The 24,916-nt window shown below is 34.7% G+C and overlaps 1 protein-coding gene across 1 annotated transcript in view; it reads right to left on the bottom strand.

The window, feature by feature from the left end:
* KCNT2 (potassium sodium-activated channel subfamily T member 2) overlaps positions 1-24,916 on the bottom strand; it is a 288,035-nt gene that overhangs the window by 170,012 nt on the left and 93,107 nt on the right. Inside the window, exons 10-13 of the mRNA XM_029229997.1 lie at positions 7,904-8,084; positions 6,312-6,476; positions 4,404-4,540; positions 643-706 (exon numbers count right to left, since the gene is read on the bottom strand). Of these exons, the coding sequence (XP_029085830.1) occupies positions 643-706; positions 4,404-4,540; positions 6,312-6,476; positions 7,904-8,084 (547 nt within the window). The remainder of the gene's footprint in view (positions 1-642; positions 707-4,403; positions 4,541-6,311; positions 6,477-7,903; positions 8,085-24,916) is intronic.

Genomic DNA, 24,916 nt, shown 5'->3' with positions numbered 1-24,916 from the left:
AGCACTTTTTAAACGTAATAAAATTAAAATGTATTTAAAAAATAGAAGTTATAATTTGGTAAATTATAAGATTTAATTTAATTGTGAGTTTATAGAACTTTAGACCTAAAAAATGTATCATGGAGATCATATAAGCCAGAGATTTCCAAATTGGGAGGTGCTTCAAAATCACCTGGAGATCTTTTAAAAATACACAGCTTCCCAATCCCCACCCTGCATATCCTGAATAGAACTTTCACAAATGCATATTTTTTTAGAAACTCTCCAACTGATTTTATGCAGAGTGCCTGATCCATCTGCCTTGTTTTTAAGTTGAGGAAATTGAGATCTTTTGAACAAAATCACATAGCATAGGATATATTTAATTAAAAATGATCTAGTTCTGTTTATATATGACTCATTTCATTTTGATCAACTGAAAACCCGGGGATTAGTGATAACTACTTCAAGAATACTTTCGTTGATACAGTCAATGATGCAACTATTCTTATATTTTGGCAAGATAGTTTAGAGATATTTACTTCCATTTAGCAAAATTTTTAAGGTCATCAATATTTAATGTTGGCAGATTAAAAAATAAATAAATTAAAAATCTTCTAAGGAAAAAAGAACAATTTACAAAAAGAGATTTTAGAAACTTACAGAGGATGTCCTATCTACTTCACAACGGCTGCTCAGAATAAAACAGGCCTCAGCATCATCCATCCTAAATGCAGATGGAAAAATAAAAGAATCACACACTGACATATCTGTGTATATCTATGCATTATCTGCAAAATAGAATTCCAGTGCATATAAAGTACGTGTAAACTACGGACATCCTTAGGTTTAAATGAAAGTAGGATTTCTAGGATCGTGACTATATTTGACTGTAAACAAAATAATTGTTGTAGATTGGCTATATAACTCAAGAGCTTATAATGACAGAAGTTAAAAAAAAGTCAACTTTTATTTTCTCTTTTATCATTATATATTTTTTTCATATATATACTTTGTGTAAATTGAGGGAGTTGTATTAGCCTTTAGTTTAGATGGATTACATTTTGGCTTCAGTATGTCAACAAAACTAAGAGAGAGGAAACAAAGCTGCTTAGTATTTGTAAGCCAAACTCTACTGTACATTTATATTTCCTGGAGATGAATCATCAACTGTTCAAAAACCTTTCCTTTCATGCTAAAGTTCTATATTTCTTAAATGTAGTGATAAACAGTAATTACGCTTCAGTGCTTGATAAGTAATGTTCTAAAAACATAAAACTGTGTATTTTCAAAATAAGGAATTATTTATCTTTCTGGTTCATTATGATAAAAGAATTTTTCTCCAAAATATTTTCTATGAAAAATCCATGGAATTAGACCAAACCAAACAGTTCTGGAAAAATGTGAAGTAGTCATGGTTATTAAGACACTATGAGCATTGTATAACATTTTCTAAACGTCATCTTCAACAGAGCAATTCAAAACTCATACAACTGACCTTTGGAACTGGTTTGGAGAATCCTACTCCTTGTTTCTTGCATGGGGAATTGTATTGAAGAATGTATTACTTAACATTAAATCCCAAATCTTCATGTGACATAGGATAAGAAATGAACATAGAAATGGTGCCTTCTTTCTTAATTCAGCTTTTTGAGAATTACCACCCTGCTACCTCTCACTCATCCACACTTTTCTTTTTTATTCTTATGGAGGAATGCTTCTTGCAAATGTGACTGATTTTGCTAAGAAACCATTATTAACACTATTAATACTAAATGAGTGTGTTAATCCTAGGTAGTACTGAGCTAAGATACTAATAGCCAATCCTAATGGCTTAGATTAATTTATTAGGTAGTCAAAAGACTTCATTTATCACAGAAATTCATACTGACCATAATATGTGCATGACTCATTCTTACCATATGAAGAACTTAACTCATTATAATAAATTAAGCATATTGATTACCTATGCAGATTAATATAAAGATCCAAGTTATATTACTGTCTAAGCAACTATTTCTTTACGGTTCCCAAATAATAAGTATAGATAGCAAATAGCAAACACCCGTGTTTTACTTGAGGTACTGGGAGAATCTGACTTATTCTAGAACTGTCATGTATAGTGACAACATATATGAAGTATGTAATCCACAACAAATACTAATGTTGGGTGGACCAAAAGGTTCGTTCAGTCTTTTGGGTAAGATGGCTCTAGTATGGAGAAGGTGCTGCGACTGATTGAACATGTCAAAAGTGGTTTGCGAAGTTTCGTGCTGGAGATTTCTTGCTGGACGATGCTCCACAGTCGGGTAGACCAGTTGAAGTTGATAAGGATCAAATTGAAACAATAACTGAGAACAAGCAACATTATACCACGCGGGAGAGAGCCGACATAACCAAATCAAGCGTTGAAAATCATCCGCACCAGCTTAATTATGCGAATCGCTTTGATGTTTGGGTTCCACATAAGTTAAGCGGAGAAAACCTTCTTGACCGTGTTTCCACGCGCGATTCTCTACTGAAACGTAATGAAAATGTTCCATTTTTAAAACAAATTGTGATGGGCAAAGAAAAGTGGATACTGTACAACAATGTGGAATGGAAGAGATCATGGGGTAAGTGAAATGAAGCACCACCAATCACACCAAAGGCTGGTCTTCATCCAAAGAAGGTGATGCTGTGTATATGGTGTGATTGGAAGGGAATCTTCTATTATGAGCTCCTTCCAGAAAACCAAACAATTAATTCAAACAAGTACTGCTCCCAATTAGACCAACTGAAAGCAGCACTCAATGAAAAGCGTCCAGAATTAGTTAATATAAAACATATAATCTTCCATCAGGATAACACAAGACCTCATCTTTCTTTGATGACCAGGCAAAAACTGTTACAGGTTGGCTGGGAAGTTATGATTCATCCGCCGTATTCCAGACATTGCCCCTTCGGATTTCCATTTATTTCAGTCTTTAAAAATTCTCTTAATGGAAAAAATTTCAGTTTCCTGGAAGACTGTAAAAGGCACCTGGAACAGTTCTTTGCTCAAAAAGATAAAAAGTTTTGGGAAGATGGAATTATGAAGTTGCCTGAAAAATGGCAGAAGGTAGTGGAACAAAAAGGTGAATACGTTGTTCAATAAAGTTCTTGGTGAAAATGAAAAATGTGTCTTTTATTTTTACTTAAAAAACTGAAGACACTTTTTGGCCCATCCAATATATTCTCAAAGAAGCTTAGTTTTCCAATTACGTACCATTCATTATATCCTGACAGTTTCTACTGACTTTTTTGTTTCAGAAGTTATTAAATCTTTGGAAAAATCTCAGTTAAACTGACCTATTATATATAAATCAAAACTAATGTCAGAGTTCCTGTTATGAGCTATCTAGTCATCTTTTGCAGGAGTAAGCAGCAAAAAGGAGTTTGGAAATTTTCTTCTGTTCTTTTCCGTCACCCACACACCCCCTCCCCCATACACACACAGAGAACATGCATAAAGAAACACAGAACATACACAAACACATGGAGAACATGCACCAACACACCCACTAACACACATACTCAAGCGATCTGGAAAAAAACCAAAACAACAACAAAGAAAAAAACACTTATGTCATGAAATTGAGGGAAGATACTTTTAAACCTAAAAGAGTTTGTAGGACAACTCAAGGAGAAACATGAAGATACGTTTAAAACTTGTAAAACAAGAGAAAACATTGAGCAAAACTACCTGCGCTAAGGATCTCTTCTGGCTTCTGAAACTAAGGATGCTGTTTTGCAGATGCCCGGATTCGCCAGTGTCTACAGCCTAACCAACCATCCTCTCACTCTGCCCCCATGAAATGACCCTCATGACCTGTGACAAATGTGTAAGACTATGTCACCTTTAAGCTGGGTGGGCTGGCATCTACACAACAAGAAGAGAGAAACTAAGACCCCTGTCACCTTTCTGATTCTTCCAGTTCCCAAGGACTCTTTCATCTCAGACACCGGGCAACACAAGTGTTACCCGACCTGTATATGATACAAGCTCCTTAAATTTAAACCCTGACGCGAACTGCTTTGGCATCTCACACATGTTTAGCCCAAGATTTTTATCTGTGGAATAAAAACAGTATCCAGGGATTTGGAGATGACTCTCCTTGAGTCTGGATAACTCAGCTCACCTCCCAGCAGCCTGAGATAATTACGCAACACCACACTTCTCACCGTGTTGTGTGGACACCGTCTGCCAAACATCCCTGCCCTGAGAAAGAGGAGCAAATACGCAGATTTTATATTTTTAACCTTCCGATTTGACCAGCAGTGGGATGAAAGCAAAAGCCTGTATTCAAAAACACACCTTGCAACACTGAAAACTGCTAAAATTTGGAGGAGAGAAAAGATATTAAAACAGTACAAGATGGAAAATATTGAAGAGATATACTCACTTTGCTCGCAGCAGATCCTGATCTTTAAGGGCTGAACCTTGAAGGTAGATGACTCTTTGTGACCACATCGGAATCTGTAGGACCCTTCGGACCTGCACATCCATTTCAGTAGGACACAAAATCACCACATAATAATCCTACTCAAAACAAAGGGGGCCGTGGGTTAGAGACAATAATGCTTTGTTTTATACTACATAGGTAAATAGAATATCTAAGGACATTTTGAAATATGATAAAGTAGAAATGAACTCTTAATAACAAATAAAAGTTTGCATTTAAAACCTAGCATTAAATAAAATGATTCAGTAATAAACATAACAGACATATAAAAATCTCATAAATCAATATATTCATCCTGATCTTTTTCAATTTTCAATTTTATTAGTACCAGGAAGGGAAGGTAATCGGTGCTTATACTCAGCATTTCCAGTCTACGAAGTTTTCAGTTACGACTTCAGGCTGATTCTAAAAGATAAATTGCATACCAGCCAGAAGTCCTAAGGATCAATTCATACTTTGAATTGTTACTTTTAGAATAAAAACTGTGATGGTGATTTGTACCATTTGGTAATATTATTATGAACTGATAATATTGAAAATATTCTGATGAATATCTGAATGGAAAAAGATTCACAAAAATATTGATAATACTGACAAAGTAACTTAAATTTAAAAGTTTGAGATCAAAATATTTCAAAATAATGGTCTTTTGGAGAAAATAAAAAACAATCTGTAAGAATTTAAAATCTATAAGAATTTAAAATAATTTATCTATAAGAATTCAAATTCTCTGGTAAACACTCACCATTTTTTCACTTTATAATATATCTAGTAGGAATTTTTGGAGTTCTAAGAATTCTCCATATTGATATTAGACAAAATAAATTACTAGGGATCAAAATTTGGAAGGATCGAATTTTCCCCCAAATAGATTTTCTTTGTGGGTTATAATACGCATCTGAAATTATTTAATATGAATAATAAAAACCTAACCATTAAATTTGGAATTCCTGCAAAAGAGGAAAAATAATTTATGCAAAAACAGAAGAATATATTATATAAGTATCACTTCTAAATTAGATTTTTTTAAATCCAAAAAAATAGTATTTTAAAAGTTCTCTAAAATATTCAAGAAAAAAAGCTCTTTATTTAAGGGAGAGATAATTGATGTACTCAGCACTGTCTTGACCTCAGGATTATCCAAACTCTTGCCACTAATTTATTGGGGAAACACAAGAAATTTAAGTAGCTCTTTGCTGTTTGGACTAGATTAAGTGCCTTGAGCAGCAAAGGAGATGACCTAAGTCTACAATGACCCAGAACCATGGCAAGTGGAAGAAGTATCTGAGGAGTTCGTCTGCATAGACAGAAGAAGAGATTTTTCTGAATTTATTATCTCAATCAGCAAGTTATTTCCCAAATTTTGGTCACTTATTGTTACTATAAATAAGACCTAGTTTCACTCCAGGAAACAAAAGGAAAAATGGAACTTCCAGACTTCCACATTTCTATCAGCAACACTTGATAAAATTCTGAAATATTCAATTGAGCAGATGATATTGCAATGATTCTTTCATTGTTTTATTATATTTTATGTTAAATTTCACTGTTTCATAAAAATATCATTTATGCATTACCCAAGGGAGAAAAAAGCAATCATTTTAATCAGAGGAAACCTTTCTCTGTAGCAGTAACATAATTCCATCTGTCTTTCAGTATAGATACAGAAGGAAACTTAACATACTGTGTATTCCTCCAGCATTTTTTTCTATGTTCCTGGTTATATTTGTAGTTCTTCATTTTCTCATTCTAAATTTGAGTGTATAAATAAAAATCCTCCAGAACACAGGCTGTACCATGATTAACTGACTTTGACAATGTTAGTAGGTATGATCTGTTTAAAGGTACCTGGAGTCTTGGATGAGCATAGAATTCATTCAAAAAGTCCATGAGTAAGTCAATCTTCAGTGAGCTGACACACAGAACAACGTGCTTTTCAGTTTGAGCTCTGTGTCGACTATAGTTTCCACCTGACTTTTGTCTCTCCATCCACAAATAGGCCAGCTGTTCAAACTGTAATGCATTTTCCACATGTGAATGAAGACACGGGACATAAAAATAAAAATAAAAATAAATGCAATACATCTGTTGTTTATTAAGTATACTCAGTTTCTTAGATGAAAGTCTTTGAGATTCAAATGATCAGTGTTCCCTTCAATAAGAGGCTCTTCACAGGATGGCTGCAGAGCTTGCTAATGCCTCCCAGGGCCTTCAGGTCTTCAGGAAACACAGTAATATGATTTTCCTATTGTACCATAGCAGGGCACTAAGAGGTCCGTGCCTCTGCTCTGTCCAGTAGGGTATGCAGCTATATATGTCATACACTGAGTCAAAGAGAAAAGCCTCACTTTTTTCTCCCACATTCTTATATCAACTTCAGCCCACATCTCCTGCAAGGGGAGATACCCTTACCACCAACAAAAGGCCACATTCTAGTTATTTAGTAGCTGGTATCTAAGGGTTGTGGAGTGTATAGGGGAGGGGTGTCATTAAGGATGACATGTATGATTGGATAGGAACGGGAAGTTTTGTTTTTTTTTTTTTTGCGGTACGCGGGCCTCTCACTGTTGTGGCCTCTCCCGTTGCGGAGCACAGGCTCCGGGCGCGCAGGCTCAGGGCCATGGCTCACGGGACCAGCCGCTCCCCGGCATGTGGGATCTTCCCGGATCGGGGCACGAACCCGTGTCCCCTGCATCGGCAGGCGGACTCTCAACCACTGCGCCACCAGGGAAGCCCGAAGATCATTTTTATACCTATGTAAAGTATATTTCAATACACTGTGTCCAATGGTTCTGTAATGGAACATGCAAGATTTATTTGTATTGGCCACATCCTGTTTCTGACCTGCCCACCCATGGACACCCAGAGTTCATTGCAGGAAAAAGTTGAAGATTGCCTCTATGTACCTTTAGTCTCATTTTATATCTCTGTCTGTCCCTTTGCTATCTCCTTATCCATTCTCCAAAATGCTGCATGATAGCTATGTATCATCTTCAGATTTTGTTTTAGTTGACCATCATATGGAAACAATTTTTATTCATTACAACATATGGCTTTTACATGTATTTTCAAGACTCAAGAGAAATCAACCCTTCACAAGTATATTTCCTTGAGCTATCATTCTATAATTTAAAAATATACTATCCTACAATTCTAAAATTAACATAAATACTCTACATTTGAAAGAAAGCACCTTGAAGAATTGAAATGAAATGTGAGCTATCAATTGTGACTGGAGGGAAAAAAAACTCAGTGTTTCTAATACAATGCAAAAAGGCATTTCTGATACAATTGTAATTAATTGACTGGATGGAACAATAGCAGGTGTTAATATATTATTGTTAGATTAACAAGCCACCCTGCAATTTTTATTAAATGTGGAAGATTTGATTTCATAAGACTTTGCAGGTTCCTATAAAATTTAACATGGTTGTGTTTACCTGTATGGGGAGAACCACGAGAGCAACACAGATCATGGCAACAACGAAAAGCTTGGACGACCATGTTTCTGGAGTGACATCCCCAAAGCCCACAGTAGAAAACGTCACAATGCAGAAATAAAGGGAGTCAAAGAGATTCAGCTTCTTTCCTATTCGTTCCAGATGTTGGATTCCACAAATGCTAAAGAAACACATGTGTATTTCAATTAAAACTTTCAAATTAGGCACACTGCTTCTCATCATGACTCTCTTGAAAACCAAAGTGCATTTCATAAAGCCACTTAGTAGTTAGGATCTTATATGGAACAGTATTTTGGTTGAGGAAATATAATTTTTAAGCTTTTTTACCTACATCAAACAGATATAGTCTTATTTTCATTAGTAGTCAAAAATTGTAGCCAAAGTATCACAAAGTATATTTGAATAACATGTAAAATAAATAGACTGAATTTCATGGGTGACTTACACAAACATTTTGAATGCGTGTCAAGGAAACACAGACACCAGAATTCACTAGATCTCTTCCCCATCAAAATAGCAATTGTCAGGGGGTGGTGGTGGGATGAATTGGGAGATTGGGATTGACATATGTACACGAACATGTTTAAAATAGATAACTAATAAGAACCTGCTGTATAAAAAAAGTAAAAAAATAAAATTCAAAAGAAAATAGCAATAGTCAGTAGTCTTTTTTTTTTTTAAAGTCTTTTTTTTTTTTAACAGAGAGACATTTTTCAGTATATACATGTGGTATAGATATATGTGTATATATTCCGTGTGTGTGTGTGTTCCATACACAGTCATCCTTCAGTATCCCCTGGGGTCTCGTTCCAGGATCCCCACAGATACCAAAATCCACAGATGCTCAAGTCCCTTATATAAAATGGCATAGTATTGATATTTGCATATAACCTATACATATAACATATAACCTATACAACCTTCTGTATACTTTAAATCATCTCTAGATTACTTATAGTACCTAATACAATGTAAACGCTATAAAAATAGCTATAAATAAGTTGCAAAGTCTATGTAAATAGTTGCTTGTATGCAGCAAGTTCAAGTTTTGTTCTTTGGAACTTTCTGGATATTTTTTCCCAAATATTTTCAATCTATGATTGGTTGGATCGACAAATGTGGAACTTGTGGATACAGAGGGACAACTGTATACAGGAAAGGCTTGAGGAGTTAACCATTGCAAGGTGCCCCTAAAAATGAGTCTCTAAGTAGATCGATTATCTGTACAAAGCTATTGATGTTATGAAAGTAAGGGAACAGCATAGAAATTGTTATAAGATGTTCCCAAAGTAGAATTCCTAAAATAGCATTAGAAATAGCACTGCTACTAGCTAAAAAAAAAAAAAAGTAAGGCTATGAAACATGCATATATGTGCAATGTTGGAGGGAAATGAGATTTGCAACATAAAAAATCAGCAATAAAAAGGAATCTAGTACTGACGCATGTTAAAATATGAACAAGCCAAAAAAAGAGTGAAAGAAGCCCGATGTAAAAGACTACATATTGTATGATTCTGTTTATATGAAAAGTCCAGAAAAGACACAGAAAGCATATTAATGGTTGCTTGGGACTGATGGTAGGAATGGGGTGATGAAAATGTTCTAAAACTGGACTGTGGTGATGATTGCAGAGCTTTGTAAACATATTAAAAATGATTGACTTTTACACTTAACATGAATGAATTTTATGGTATGTAAATTACACTTTTATAAAGCTGTCAAAAAAAATCCCTGTGTGCTTCTGGATACTCCTTGTAACTTCTATACAGAACAAGCAGACACAGCTTGATTATGATGACCAAGAAGATGTGCTATTCAATGTTTAAACTACAGAAATTCCTTTTCCAGCCTTTTAAGATATCTATGTATTTGTCTAAGTTACACATCATAAATATTCAATTATCTTAAACCTTTTTAAGGCAGAGTATATAAGCCACTGGATAGTTAGGAAGATGGGTAGGCACAAAGGTAGATAAACCAAGGGACAGAAGAGAAACAGTAGGGTACGTGTCACCATTTTGCTTCTGAGGCAGGAACTGTTCTGTTCTTTTTCTGTTTTCTTAACTCCAGGTATCCAGAACATTTCAGCAAAATTTCACTTGTTCTATGTTCAGAAATTTTGTGTAAGCTGCCAGGTCATAATAGTTGACTCATGTCAGTTTATTTTCTCAGCTGCCTATATGCAATATACCAGCCAAGCTAATTCTAAGACTATTCAGATGGAGCCTTCATACAACCAAAGAGAACAGCTGTTTGATAACAATAGACCTTTCTGTGGAATATGTTTTTTACTTTATTTAAAATAATTTATATTTGAGAAGGTAAACAACTTTGCATCACTTTTATACTTCAGTAGGAAATAGAATGAGGAAAAATATAATTTATATATTTTTAAGAATTCAAATGTTACTGAAGGGCTTACTATATTTTGCATCACTACACATTAAAAGCAAATCTCTGTTTATAGATAAAATGTACATTTCCTAATTCAGACATGTGTTACAGTGACCAGAACTACCAGAAAAAATCTCCTGCTCTGCTTCCTGGTCTTCAGTTTGTCCTTCTTTTAATGCAACCCATTCATAAAGGCCATATTCATATTCTTTAAACACAGCTTGGATATATCAATCTCAGGTTCAAAAAAGCAACTGGATTCTCACTGTTGAAGAACACTTTTTGTTTGTTTGTTTGTTTCGGTACGTGGGCCTCTCACTGCTGTGGCCTCTCCCATTGCGGAGCACAGGCTCCGGACGCGCAGGCTCAGCGGCCATGGCTCACGGGCCCAGCCGCTCCGCAGCATGTGGGATCTTCCTGGACCGGGGCACGAACCCGTGTCCCCTGCATCGGCAGGCGGACTCTCAACCGCTGCGCCACCAGGGAAGCCCAAGAACACTTTCTAATTTGTGGTGTGACATATTATTATAATAGCTGCCAATAAATCAATTCTTATGTTCATTCTCCTTTGCAACATGATATTGCTGTACTTCCCACTAAGGTGTACAGTGTGTCTCTCCTTGACCTTGAATTTAAGCTGGCCTATTGACTTGTTTTGACCAATAGAGTATTGTGGAAGTGATGCAGTGTGAGTTGCATAAGCCTAGACCTTAGGGGACACTGAAGTTCTTGTTCTCACTTTCTTGGAAGTCTAAGACCAAGACTTCCAAGTCTTGGAAGTTCTGAAGACACTGAAGTTCTTGTTCTCACTCATGGTGCTGTGCAGCAGCCCCATATAGTCAACTGGAGGATGAGGGGCCATGCGGAGAAAAAACAGCATGTCCCAGCTGCCAGCCAGCACAAACAGCTGCACAGCAGAGAGACGCCATCTTGGACTCAGCAGCACCTGTGAGGCCGTCACGTGACTGAAGCCGAAAGAGTAATCACAGGTGAGAACAGCAGAAAAACTGGCCCAGTCACCCATCACACAACTGTGAGAAACTACGAAGTTTTGGGTTTGGCAGTGGCTTGTTATTCAGCAATAGATACATGGTGCATATAGAATTAACTAGAATCCAGGGGCTTCCCTGGTGGCACAGTCGTTAAGAATCCGCCCTGGTCTGGGAAGATCCCACATGCCACAGAGCAATTAAGCCCGTGAGCCACAACTACTGAGCCTACGTGCCACAACTACTGAAGCCCACGCGCCTAGAGCCCGTGCTCCGCAACAAAAGAAGCCACCGCAATGAGAAGCCCACCCACGGCAACAAAGAGTGGCCCTGCTCACCGCAATGAGAGAAAGCCCACACGCAGCAACGAAGAGCCAACCCAGCCAAAAATAAATAAATAAAATAAGTGAAAATGAAATAAAATAAGGTGCCTCTAGTAAAGAGAAATAAGGTGTAAAATAAGGTGAAAAAGTAGCAGAAATAATTAATAATCATTTGATAAATCTTTGCAAAGCTTTGTAAGAAAAGAGAATTAACTAGAATCCAAAACCTGGATCTAACCTGTTTTTTCTTCAACGTTTGTCTCACTTATCTCCCCTTTACATGTTATTTGGACTGTTTGCTTATCATAATATATATAACCCATGGCCCAATGTATACTTTTTGCCCAATCTGTTTCTTTCAGTTGAAAAATCCTCTTTTTCCAATACCTACAAGAATTCCCATTTTTTGAAACCCTAGCTCAGATATGACCTCCCTCATGAAGACTTCTTTGTATCCCAAGCTACAGTGTTTCTGATGAATTTCTAAAGTATATATGAGTTCATGTCTTAGATAGCTACACTTTTACAAATATGTATATATATATATATTTAGTGTTAAATATTTATCAACCCTACTCAACTATTATCAACCTCGATGACAGTATTTATACTTTATAATTTTCCTACAACACTTAGAACAAAGTGCATAGCAGCTATCCAGTAGCTAACTGCTGAATGAACAAAAAGAACACTTAATTAAACCCTGCTCAAATAATATATACAAACTCCAAAAAATAGTTCATGCATGTTTCAGTTTTTTATTACTGCATAACAAACTCCCCCAAACTTAGTGGTTTAAAAAAGTAACAATTTATCATCTCACATGGTTCGGTGGGAAGCTCCTCTGGTTTTCTTGGGCTCACACCGGCAGCTGTGTTCAGCTAGAAGTCTGGCTGAATGGAAGGCTCAGGATGGTCCCACCACTGGGGTCTATGGTCAGGTTTCATTGTTGGCTGTGGCGCCTAGTTTCTCTCCGTGAGACCTCTCAGCCTCCAATCAACTCAACCAGCTTCCTTTTTGGCATGGCAGCTGCAAGCCCTCTAAAGACCTAGCTTTGATCTGCCCATTCTATTTGCCAAAGAAAGTCACAAGATCATCCCAGATTGGAGGAGTGTGGAAACAGACTCCATGTCTTCATGAGAGGAGTCACAAAATATTATGGCTATGCTTTTCAATCTACCAAACTGTATACATGATAATACCTATCACAACCTATGTAAATCTTAATAAATTTTGCTGAATAAACCATATTGCAAGGTATTTAATTTCCTTGATATGGTTGTAGTTAAATCTATACTTATAATCATTTTTTTATAATCCTTATGCAACATTCCATTTACTTGACCTGGGAAAGTCATGTGAGCCTTTCACTTATTTGTTAATATTACACTTACACTTAAAGGACTTGGTATACCTTAATGCTCTCTAAATTGATATGAAAATGAAGACCCCTAAAATGATAAGAAAATGAAACAGTTGTTGCATATTTGGTATAATTATACAAAAGCAAAATCAACTTTTTAAAAAAAGACTAATAAAGATGAATACACTGAATTACTTTTAGAGTTTTCCTCTGATTTTGAATAGGCTCATCTGCCGGTTTCTCTTAGGGGCTCATTAAATGGGCCACTGCTTAGGTTCATGAGTAACAATGTCCCTACAGTTTTTAAAACATTGATGTCAACATATGACCTTCTAAGTCAATAAATATTTTTGTAATAAATAAATGACTTTTGTTCCTTCTCCCCAAGAGAAAATGATGCAGAGGATACTTAAATATCTAGCCCGAGAACACAATAATCCTTTTAAATTACAGGTCAAATCTTGTTCCCTCTCTGTTTCTAACTCTCAATGCCACATTCAGAATAAAATCCCAAACACCTGGCTCTTCTCTGACCTCATCTTCCGAGATCACCCCGAATTCACTGTCCTCTAGTCCCTCAGCCTCACTGCAGTCAAGCATCAACCAGCTCCTCTCAATGCCTTCCCTTTATTTCCAATAGACATCTCAAAGTTAACATGTCCAAATGGAATCCTAAACTTCCTCTCAAACTCTTCATCATTGGATGGTGGCAAAGAGAGCTGTCTTGAACCAAAATCCTGGAATCATCCTGGACTTTTTTTTTCTTTTTTTTTATAACGACCCATATCCAATCTTTTAGCAAACTCCACTGCTTCTAACTTCAAACTATAACCAGGCTCCACAATCACTACTCACCATTTATACTGCCACCACAATGATCCCTGCCATCAGTTTTTTTTCCCTCCACTGCAGTAAACATCCCTACCCTTTTTCCAACAGCTTATAGCCGACCCGTCAGCCAGAGCTGCCCTATGACAACATGAGTCAAGCCATGCTATTCCTCTACTTAAAGCCCTGAGAGGGCTCCCTCTTTCACTTAGACTAAAAGCTAACCATCTTTCATTTGTCTCCAGCGTGCTCCTCTATCCGACCCTTCCCTATGCCTTTTGGACTAATTTTCTACTTTCCTCCCTGTGGTTTGCTCTGCCCCAGCTACACTGGCATTCTTGCTTTCTGACCAACATGACAGGCATGGTCCGGACTCAGAGTCCTGTCATGGACTGCTCTCTCTGGCTGGACCCTATTGCCGAGATATTGTCATGGCTATCTCCTCACATCCTTCAAGTCTTTACTTCTATCCTGACCATCATATGTACCCCAAGCCTTTCTTATACTGCTTAATTAAAAAAATATATAATAGTTTTAGTCATTTGCTGGGTTTGATGCCCATTATCCATAAACCTCTATAAGAATGGAGTCTATTAGGACAGAGTCACATGGTGTCTTCATCTATGTTGCCTGAGCACCTATATTACTGCCAAGAACATAATGATGTGCATTAATATTTCCTGAATGAATGAGGGTCTGAATGTAAAATACACAGATCTCTGTTGCCCACATTTAAATCACCTAGCTATTTAGCCTGTTTAGATAGATATAAACTAAATACATTTCATTAAAGAAAGAGCACACAAAAATGTTTATCTCACCACTGCCTTAATAGTGGAATCTAATACAACTAAGAGGCAAGGCTAAATACTTCTTTGTCAAAACAGGCAAATGACTTTCCCACCACCTTAATTAGGTTTTATTTTCCTTAGTAACTTGCTTTTGTAACCCCATCATTTGTTTAGTTAGCACTACTTAATATGATAAATACAAAATTTGGAAATTTAAAATGCATTGACTTACTTATTGAAACCCATTCTGCTTGGGTAATAGGTGAGCAAATTGTATAACTAAAAATTTGTCTTTTTATAAAATCAAATTTAATATTCAAATATAAAACTTGTATTTATTTAGTCTTGTTAACATTCTAAACTTTCTGTCACTAACATATTTAAAAACAGTTTGAATTACTGAATTAAACTGATTATATTTCACGATTTACTAATCAAAAGTTTTACCCAAAATCCCATTCATGTTAGTGAGTGAATCTTGCATACATTAATACTAAGTTCAGTCAATCAGGTTAGTTACATAGCTATCATAATAACAAAAGTATCCAGCTTATGTTTTATGGAAGAAACAAATTACTCTCCAACATTAGAGAGAGATTTGCCTACAATAACTTTATGATCTTGACTTTGTTGTTGGGATTCACTTTCACATGAACTTCTGAAACTATTTCCCTTATGTTCTCTTGTATTTACGTAAAGAATCACATTATTTGAAGGGTAGAAACACTTTAGAAGGGAATTCTGCAGAATTTGCACTAACATCAAATTCTAAGATAGGATCTTCACATTATTTAAACAAAAAAGTCTTTCAAACCTCCTCTAGAATTATAAAAATTAGATTTTAAAAGTATTTTGAAAATTACTTGTTGCATGTTTTTATTTTACAAAAGTAAATACTAACACATGGGGAAGCTTAATAAAAAGGCAGAGACCAGACTACTCTGATCACATTATATGGACACAGCATCACTTTCTGATACTAGTCATAGAGCATCTACATGCAACACGTGGAGAATGTTAAGAATATCTGCCAACTTATTACATACCATTTTGGTTATAGGTGACACAACTAGGAATGTTTTAAAGAAATATGAAAACTTATATTACTCTTCTATGTCAATCATTCAAATAAAAATACTTTAATATTGTTCATATAAATTATCTTTCTAAACAATAATTCAGCTACTTTTATGAAGGAACGTAAAAAGTGCACTTTCAGGAGAGATAGATACACAGATAGTTTACTGTTACTTTATTATATAAGTCTTGAAGCTAAGACAGTTTTAGCATTGAAATACCATTTTATTTTACTATGCATAAACATTAATATTTCATTTATACGTTAGCTATTTTTCCTAGCACTGTGAATGCTACAATGTGCTGCATAAGGATTTGAAGCTATTCAGTGATTATAATCCATTTTAATATAGATTGTTATCTTATTTCATTCACAGATGTCTTTCGAGCCATTATTAAATGAAAACTGCCTCTTCTCCCTGATCATAATTGATGAAGTTCAGTTAATTATTATTTTGTCTCTGTACCCAGAAGTGATTTTAATGATGGCACAGATTTTCTGATAAACTAAATCCAAGAATGTGCTCAAATACAGCACATTCATAATCAAAATATCCTATTTTGCCTTCTTATAAAAGAGATACATCTGTTCAGTCAGTCAAAGCCCAAGGTAAACTGTTCAAGTTATATCCTGAAATGAAAGTAGCAGTAGGATTTAATAATATAGAATTAAAAAGTAAATCATAGCTGGTGGATATTAGTAAACACTCTGTTACCTTCAAATCTTCTAGTAATCAAATTTAATGTTGTTTTGTGACTGGGCCATAATATTTAAGAAAAAAAGCTCACTTAAATGCTTAATTTTAACAGATACCTAATCGTAACCAAATTTTTGTTTATTATCACGTATCCCCTGCCTAAACATTTGAAATTAAATAATTTACTACAATCTAAGATATAAAAATAGACCAATATCACACCATGTTCTATTTGCCTTTTTGTTTCTTTAATATGTATACAAGTTACTCAGATTCATTTGTAGTGAGTGACTTTGAAATGGAAAGTTGCAAATGAATATATTTTTCTTATAATTTCTCTACTGTAAAAATACCTATCAATTTTAAATTTAAAAATGATTTCTATAAAACCAGTAAGTGCTATAATATTTTAATCAAATGTTTAAAATGGAAAAAGGGTGAACTAATATCATAAAGGTAAGTCATGTTTATTCATACAAATACACTTATTGATGGCTTACTAGTGCCAGGCACTGTGCTGTATGTTAGAGATGCAGATACATGACATCTTAGTCTACACAAAAACAGTTTCTAAAATCTAAAGTGAATGATTCTGACCTCAACTTTATAACACTAAGTACTACTAGCAATAACACCATAAATTAATAATCAAACATTTAATTCATAACTTGATTAATATTAACTTAGGGAAACTACTTAAGCTTTTTAAACATCATGCTCCTCAACTGAAAAGTAAACGTAATCATGTTAACTTCTTCATTTGGTTATTATGAGAATTAAGTGGCCTAATGCTCAGTGAAATGCCTGACACCTAAGAACCTTCAATGAATTCATTAGTAATTTTGTTATTTATATGACAGCCCCAGCATAAAAGAAAAAGAAACACAAAAATGAGTCAAATATAAGGATCCAATATCTCCACATAAGTGTTAAAAAGCCCTCTCCACTTGACAAAAAGCTAAATGTACTATTAGCAAGAGAGTCAGGGACTGTGGAGGAAGAAACTGGCAATGAGAAAACAGCCTGTCTGTTCTCTTTGCTGTGGATTAGCTAACAGAGTTGTTAGCAGCAGAAAACCACCCATGGATTAATGAATATCTGTAATCGTGTCCAATCTTTTCTCCGCCCTGTAACTCTTAGCTGCTAGGGGAAGTGGAAACATGGGCAAGCGTGGAGGCCTCTAAAAAGAAGAGTTAGGGGCTTCCCTGGTGGCGCAGTGGTTGAGAGTCCGCCTGCCGATGCAGGGGACACGAGTTCGTGCCCCGGTCCGGGAAGATCCCACATGCCGCAGAGCGACTGGGCCCGTAAGCCATGGCCGCTGAGTCTGCGCGTCCGGAGCCTGTGCTCCGCAACGGGAGAGGCCACGACAGTGAGAGACCCGCGTACCGCAAAAAAAAAAAAAAAAAAAGGAAGAGTTAGGCAATTTGCAAGGTAAACCTATAATCTTTAACTATTTAGAAAGATGGTCATGCTGATATTAGTTGACCTTTGGAGGGTTCACTGTCGTCATTTACAGAAAGGGACAACTAATTCTTGGTAATGCAGTAAGGGAAAAAAAAAAAAAAAGTTAGGTGTTATTTCTGGGCCAAAATGCCAATATCAGGCTAGTGACTCGTTCTAAAAAGGAATACTTATTTTAAAAAAAGGACTACTTATCCCTGAGATTGCTTAAATGAAAGAATTTCTATTGTGATTATATAAAAGACTGTACATATGTATATTATATATGTATCTATTTTAAAAATTCACTGACAGGTAACTACTAAGCATATCATTATATGGTAATATTTTAAGACTGAAATGTTAAAATCATAATATTTTGAAAAAACAGTACAATTTTCTCTTTTTGTATTATTTAACATATTAACTCATACTCAAGGCTATCATTTAAATATGTATTTAATTTTATATAACTTATGAATTTTCTATCTTATGAAGATTAAATATACCTAGTTTTTGAAATTCTATGCATTTTGAGGAGCAGAGTATTCCTGCCATTCACATATTTATGTTTTTTTCATAATTGTAGTCAGTATTCACAATACTGGGCTTAAACTGGAATTTCAAAAATCTTTCACATAGCCATTTCTGCCTTAATGCAATTTAGTTTTATATGAATACTCACTTGTGACAATGTCTATTTTAAAGATCACTGTCACAGAATAAAAACCATTGAGGAATTTTATAGCAAGCACTTTGGAAAGTTTTTTGTTTTTTTTTTAAATCAAGTGGACATGCATTTAAACTATGCAGATTGGAGGATGAAATGCCAACTAGTCAAATATGTCTTTAAATACCAACTCAGAACTTGATTACCACCAACATGCACCAGAAACAGAGAAATGCCCTCGAGATTTCATATCATCCAATACTTCCACGATCAATAAGGACAAAGACTGACTATATGCCTAGAACCATATGAACAAACACAGCTCATGAACGATACAATGTTTTGCTTGGTTTTCAACCAATATTTGTTGTTTTTCAATATGACCTATAGATATCAAGGAATAAAGGCAACAGATAATATCGGCATAAGAAAAGAAACAGTAGGAAAAATTTTGCAGATGGAGAGGGATATAAATTATTTAATTTTGGGATATGTTGAATTTATCATTCCTGTAAAATATTATGTCCAATTCATTGTAATAAAGTAGTTTATTAATATATACCTATAAGAAGCCATACCTACACTCCTTGGGTAAATCTTACCTGATGGTAATTTTTTTACAGTTCTAATATTTTAAATTCCAAAAATCAGTAATATGCACTTGTTATTACAAGACAAATAACGAGATATAAATAAGAATTAATATCATTCCACCTCTTTCTCTCCATGAGGTAATAATATTTAGTATATACCCTTTTGCTTGTTTGGTATTTTGTTTTGTTTGCTTTTGTCCTTAATGTAAATGCACTTTTGATTTGAGTTTGGCGATTTATTACTATAGGATTTTTATATCTATCTTTTTAAAGTGATCTTGGGTTACAGTTTTATATCCCAACCCATGTTCCTTGAAAAGCCAGTTTGCTGACCAGACATAGGGGTCTACAGTCAAATACATCTGGCAACTCTGAGTTAAGTATATTTTATTTAGCAAAGGATTTTTCAGATCCCTTTAATGAGTTAATGTTGATCATGAATCTCTGAGAATAGAATATTTTTCATAGGATTAACCAAACACATCTGCCAAAGTTCTTACTTTTGATAGAGTATCTTGAAGTAGGAGCATTTTATGAACTAAAATATGAGAACATCAGCCCATAATTTGTGCTCTGAGTATTTCAGAATAACTGTTTAGCTTAATCATTAAATGATTTGGGTAACTTTGTACCTTTGTCCATGTCCTGAATTACACCACCCTGGATTTACTGTTCCTTGAAGAAGTTTAACAATGAAACATTCAGTCCCTGGAGTTTTTTGCTTTGTTTTGTTTTTTGTCTTTTTAATTGAGATCAAAAGATATAATTTTTAAATGCAACATTTTAAAGGTGTTCCATCTCTACCCTTAATCTCAATTTATTTAATACTACTTAAAAACCCATAAATATGCATTTTGGAATGACCTACCATTCTTTCCATAGATCCACAAAAATCAATATGCCTCGCTCATAATTCCTTGGTCTTTACCGACTTCCTACAAAACTGAACTTTGAGCACATATGACAAAGGACAGTTTATAAATACAGGTCCACAGCAGCTGTGCTGAGTGCTGGATATACATAGAAGAGTCCTCTCTTTCTTCCTGCTCACAAAGAAGCTAAGAGAATAGGACAAATTTTTTCATAAGCACTGTAATTATTTAGATGTGGATAGCCAAACTGAGCATGTTATATGAAAAAGAAGACTCCAAATTTTATCTCATTAAAAAATTTATAAATTCTCCTTTTTTGTTAACTGAAATAGTGTTAAATCTTAGGATAATTTTTTCAAAGGTATTCAAACACATGCAAAAATCATAATCACATTAATTAAAAAAGGATTAGGCTCCATTTTACACTAAATATATAAAGCAATGATATATATTATACCACACATTTAATTTCTAGTTAAACTTAGGAAAAAATAAAGGCTATTGTAAAGTATTTATTTCTTAAGTCTCACTTTCACTAAATACTCCTCCATTTAGAAACGCTAACATCTTAATTTATATATTTTAAAATCTACTTTGTTTCTCTTTCACTCACTTAGTGAAAGAAGGATCACCAGAGTATGAGTTAGAAATTATGTAAGGCTATACGCTACACTAACCATAACCAAATGGTAAGTGTTCTTTCTTATATTAAATATTTCAATTAAAGAGATTCCACATTGTCCCTTACCAGTCCTACAGAATACATTTATTTTCACAAAATTACATTAAATTTCAGTTTATTACATTTCCTCTCTTTTCATGAATAATGACCTAAACAAAATAAAAGCATCTACTCAATAGTCTATGTAAATTACTCATAGGCTCATCAGCCTATAGGCCATTACTAGTATATTGCACACAGATGGAAGTAGGATTTTTTGCTCATGGTAGGAAAGACGGAATTTATAATCATGTAGTGTTTTTTTTCTATGTTCCTCAGGTTATATGTTGAGCATGTATTCATATTCATCCATAATTATTTATTAAAAGAATGGGTACTGTGTGTCGATGTAAAATGTATTTTCTACTATAAACTGTGAAGAAAGTAGGCAGATAAAGAAACAAGGCAGTGGGATAAGAAAGATGATTAAACAGATTAAACTAGGTGAAAACAAGGAGACAAAATCATCATGGTTAAAGGTAATAAATAACATGGTATAGGCAAGAATCAAGTAAAATCAGGATGATGTTCTTGAAAATCTCACTTTAGGAGATTCCAAAATTCAGAGATTAAGCCCTTACTGGAAAAAATGGGGAACTGTATCACTAGCAGAAAGCTATTAAAATTATGTTCATATTTTTAAAACAAAATAACATGGATAAGACAGTAAATAAAGACGTGATACTTATATTCTTGTTAATAAGTGAAAGCATTTTTTACTTACTACTCCTTGCTTTCTGGAAAACTTTTAGGATTTTTCTCTCCTGAAGCTTCAATAAAGGGCTTGTAATTTCATTTCCACTGTGTTGTAGATCATAAGCATTTGAAAAGTTTTTACATTTATTTGTTCTCCTATTTAGTGAGTGTTACTAAGTGTTTGTCTCAGTACTAGGTCCTGGGGGAGAAAATGGTATAGAAAAACTTGCAAGACTACTTCCTCAATGGGAGTTAGAGTGCAGTGGAAGAGATAGAAAATGATGACTAATGTAAATATATACAAATAACAAAGGAGAGCCCTCTAGTGCTATGATTTCCTGTAATAATGGAATCCAACCTACTCAGGAGAGTCAGGATTCAATAAAAAAGTGATGTTTACATAAAAAGGTGAGTCTGACCTTAGTCTGCAGAGAAGGCAGAGCATTTTAGGAAGGAGGGGGGCGTTAATCTGAAAGAGGAATCAGGGGAAAAAAAAGAAAAGCAGAGTTTCTGCTTGAGAAAGAAAAGATGGGGGGAATCCCGATGGTGAAGGAAATTTAGAACTTATTAAGGAGTTTTGTATTCATCCCACAACACATGGAAAATCTTTAACAAGCATTAAGCAAGTGGTGACACAACTGTATTTACATTTCCCAGTGCTCACTGCGGTGGACACGAGATGAATGGTTTGGAAGGGAACCAGAGTGGACAACAGGAAAACCAGTTATAGGGCTGTTGCCATAAAAAGGTTATGACAGTTTAGATGAGTGAGGTGAGACTGAGAGGGACAGAAGTGGGAAGATTTCCAGGATATACTGGAGGTAAAGTGTATGGGATTTGTTTTATCATGTACTGTGTAACAGAACAGGACATGTGACGAATGACTCCATTCTTTGGGATTGTCCAAAAAATGGACAGTAGCTGCTATTTCAGAGTTACGGACAATTTGGGGGAAGAAATAGCATAAGTTTGCTTTTGAACATATTTTGTTTGAGGAATCTAAGAGGAAATGGCACAGAAACGGCTAACTATAAAGGACATAATTAAAACCATAGAAACTGGCCCAAGACAATTTGGTCACAATTATTAGGTTCTTTCTGTTGCACATTTGTAACCTCCAATGAAAAGAGGAAAAGTTGTGGTGTCAGAATCTCTCCCTAACAACCTTGTTGCCAATCATGACACGATGAGAGCAAGTCATAGACTGAATTCTGCCACATAAAACACTCACGAATCCCTGTTCTGCAAGATCCAAGAGCTTCCTGTTCTCTTGTCTTTCTGTACATAACAACAAATACATTGAAAGAAATGATCATACCAAAGAAAACCTGAAAACATACTGAGGGTAGTTTCTGCTAATGGTCTGTGGGATCAGATGACAAAATGCTCTAAGTAGGAACAGGTTTGAAAGGGTCTCTAGACCTAAGGCACAACTTCCTTAAAGGGTTAGGCTGCTGTGCTCACCAAATTCTTATAGTCCAGTTATGCAGGAGCAGAAATAACCAAACCACACTTTCTTGACAACTATATGTCTAGAAAACTATTTTTAATTCCTTTTATGTTAATTTGTAAAAATTCTGACACAGATATTGATGCTTTAATCTGTTGATACCTGATAATGAGTCCCTGATGAGAATCCTTCACACACTTATTAACCATCCCTAGATTTTAACTTGTCTGGACACACGTATACCATGCTGTCTTGTGGTATGTATGTGATATTTACGGGATTACAGAAAATATAACTAAAATATATGATACATTCCTAGAAGAAAAATAAAAAGGCTGAGCACTGACTGCTGAGAAAACACATCATTTAATGAAATGTTACAGAAGAGAATGAAGACATAAAAAGAGTGTGAATGCACATATGGGGTGTGTGTATGTGTGTCTCACACGCCCAATGCATTCTCATAACCCCCATGTACATGTAAATTATTCTTCATGTAAATTTTTCTGACTTTAATACTGGGAAATATTAAATAATATTTAATATTAAAATATTGGAAATATTAAAGTCAGTGACTTACGCTGGCTTTCTGAGTCCTACTGTGATATCAGAGATTCCTTCAAATATATTTTTGCTCCATTTCTAGTAATAGAATAACAGAATAAAGTCAATAGCTCTAAGGATCATATTTCATTTTTTCCTCATTTTTAAGGCTTAAATTTCAAAAACAAACAAAAAGTATGATATCTATTCTTCCTTCCTCTTGATTTACACTTTTTATTTCTAACCATAAGTTTACTTTAAAAGAGAAAATAAAAGGTATTCTTGATAGGAAAAGCTTCACAATCAAGTCATGAACAGTTCAAAGTAACTTCTACTGGTTGCAAAGAAGATAAAATGGAATCTTGCATAAAAACCTCAACTGTGAAAAGTATTGCTATAGTGCAATTGCCTACAGTATAGCCTTCAGACTAAGACAAATAAGGGAAGATAAAGCCGGTGATGTAAGACAGGAAAAATTGTAAATTGCTTTCTATACAACACCGAAGAATTTATACTATACTGAAGACTCCAAAGACACGAATGAAGAATTTTAAGCAAGAGAATGAATGATGTGATCAAATCAAATAGTGTCGAGCTCATTAATAAAGTCTGCTGATACTCTGAGTGGTTACTACTGCTCCAAGCAGTAACATTTACACTAGACTCTCAGTCTCCAGGCTGACAAATCACCTTTAAGACACTGCCCATGCAAATCACCCAAGTGAAGTTCCATCTGTGAGCAGAGGAAATAATGGCTACTACATTCAGTCCTAAAGTTCCTTCTAGGTTTGAGCTCTTGCCTCTCTGCAATATACTTTTTTTTTTTTTTGCTTGATTTATTAAAAATTATCTTATTCAGTTCTCAAAAGTGAAGTGTATAACCAATAAAATATTAGTTTTACACACCATTAATTCCCATTATATATGTAAGATAGGTTTATAAAAATATGTATACATCCAGAATCTTTTCAGAAAATATTTGATTTACAATGCATTTCTATTTTACTATCAAGAAGCTAGTAAGATAAACACTAACTCATATGTTTCTGTACATATGAAATATGTAACAGTGCCAAATAAATATCAGCTAATTTAGGCTGATTTATACTCATTTAACGTGTTCCCACAGGAATGTCTTGCTAGTTACTGTCACATAACAAGACCAATCCCAAATATTTAGTCACTAGTCAACAGTTTTTGGAAATCAACTAAGGCACAAAACAAGGCTTATTTTATTCTATCTGAAATGATCCAAATTTAATTAGCCATTAGAAATAAAAGAAAACATAGACCCTCACATGTTACTTTATATTGAAAGGAGTGGGAATTACTCCCATAGAGAAAGTGACTCTTACTTTTATGTAATAATTTACTTGAATCCAATTTTTAAAATATAATATTGTTATCATGTTCATTGACAGAAAAACTCTGTCATACTGATAACAATTTTACATTCATAACACTTAATCTCTGCTTAAAAGCAATTGAAAACTCTCCCCTAACAGACAGTGAGGTGAACCTATAACCATTTCATAGACTCTATG

Source organism: Monodon monoceros, unplaced genomic scaffold (genome assembly GCF_005190385.1).
Source record: "Monodon monoceros isolate NGI ecotype Baffin Bay Population unplaced genomic scaffold, NGI_Narwhal_1 Super_Scaffold_18, whole genome shotgun sequence".
Taxonomy (NCBI): domain Eukaryota; kingdom Metazoa; phylum Chordata; class Mammalia; order Artiodactyla; family Monodontidae; genus Monodon; species Monodon monoceros.
This window is presented reverse-complemented; position numbering and strand designations above follow the sequence as displayed.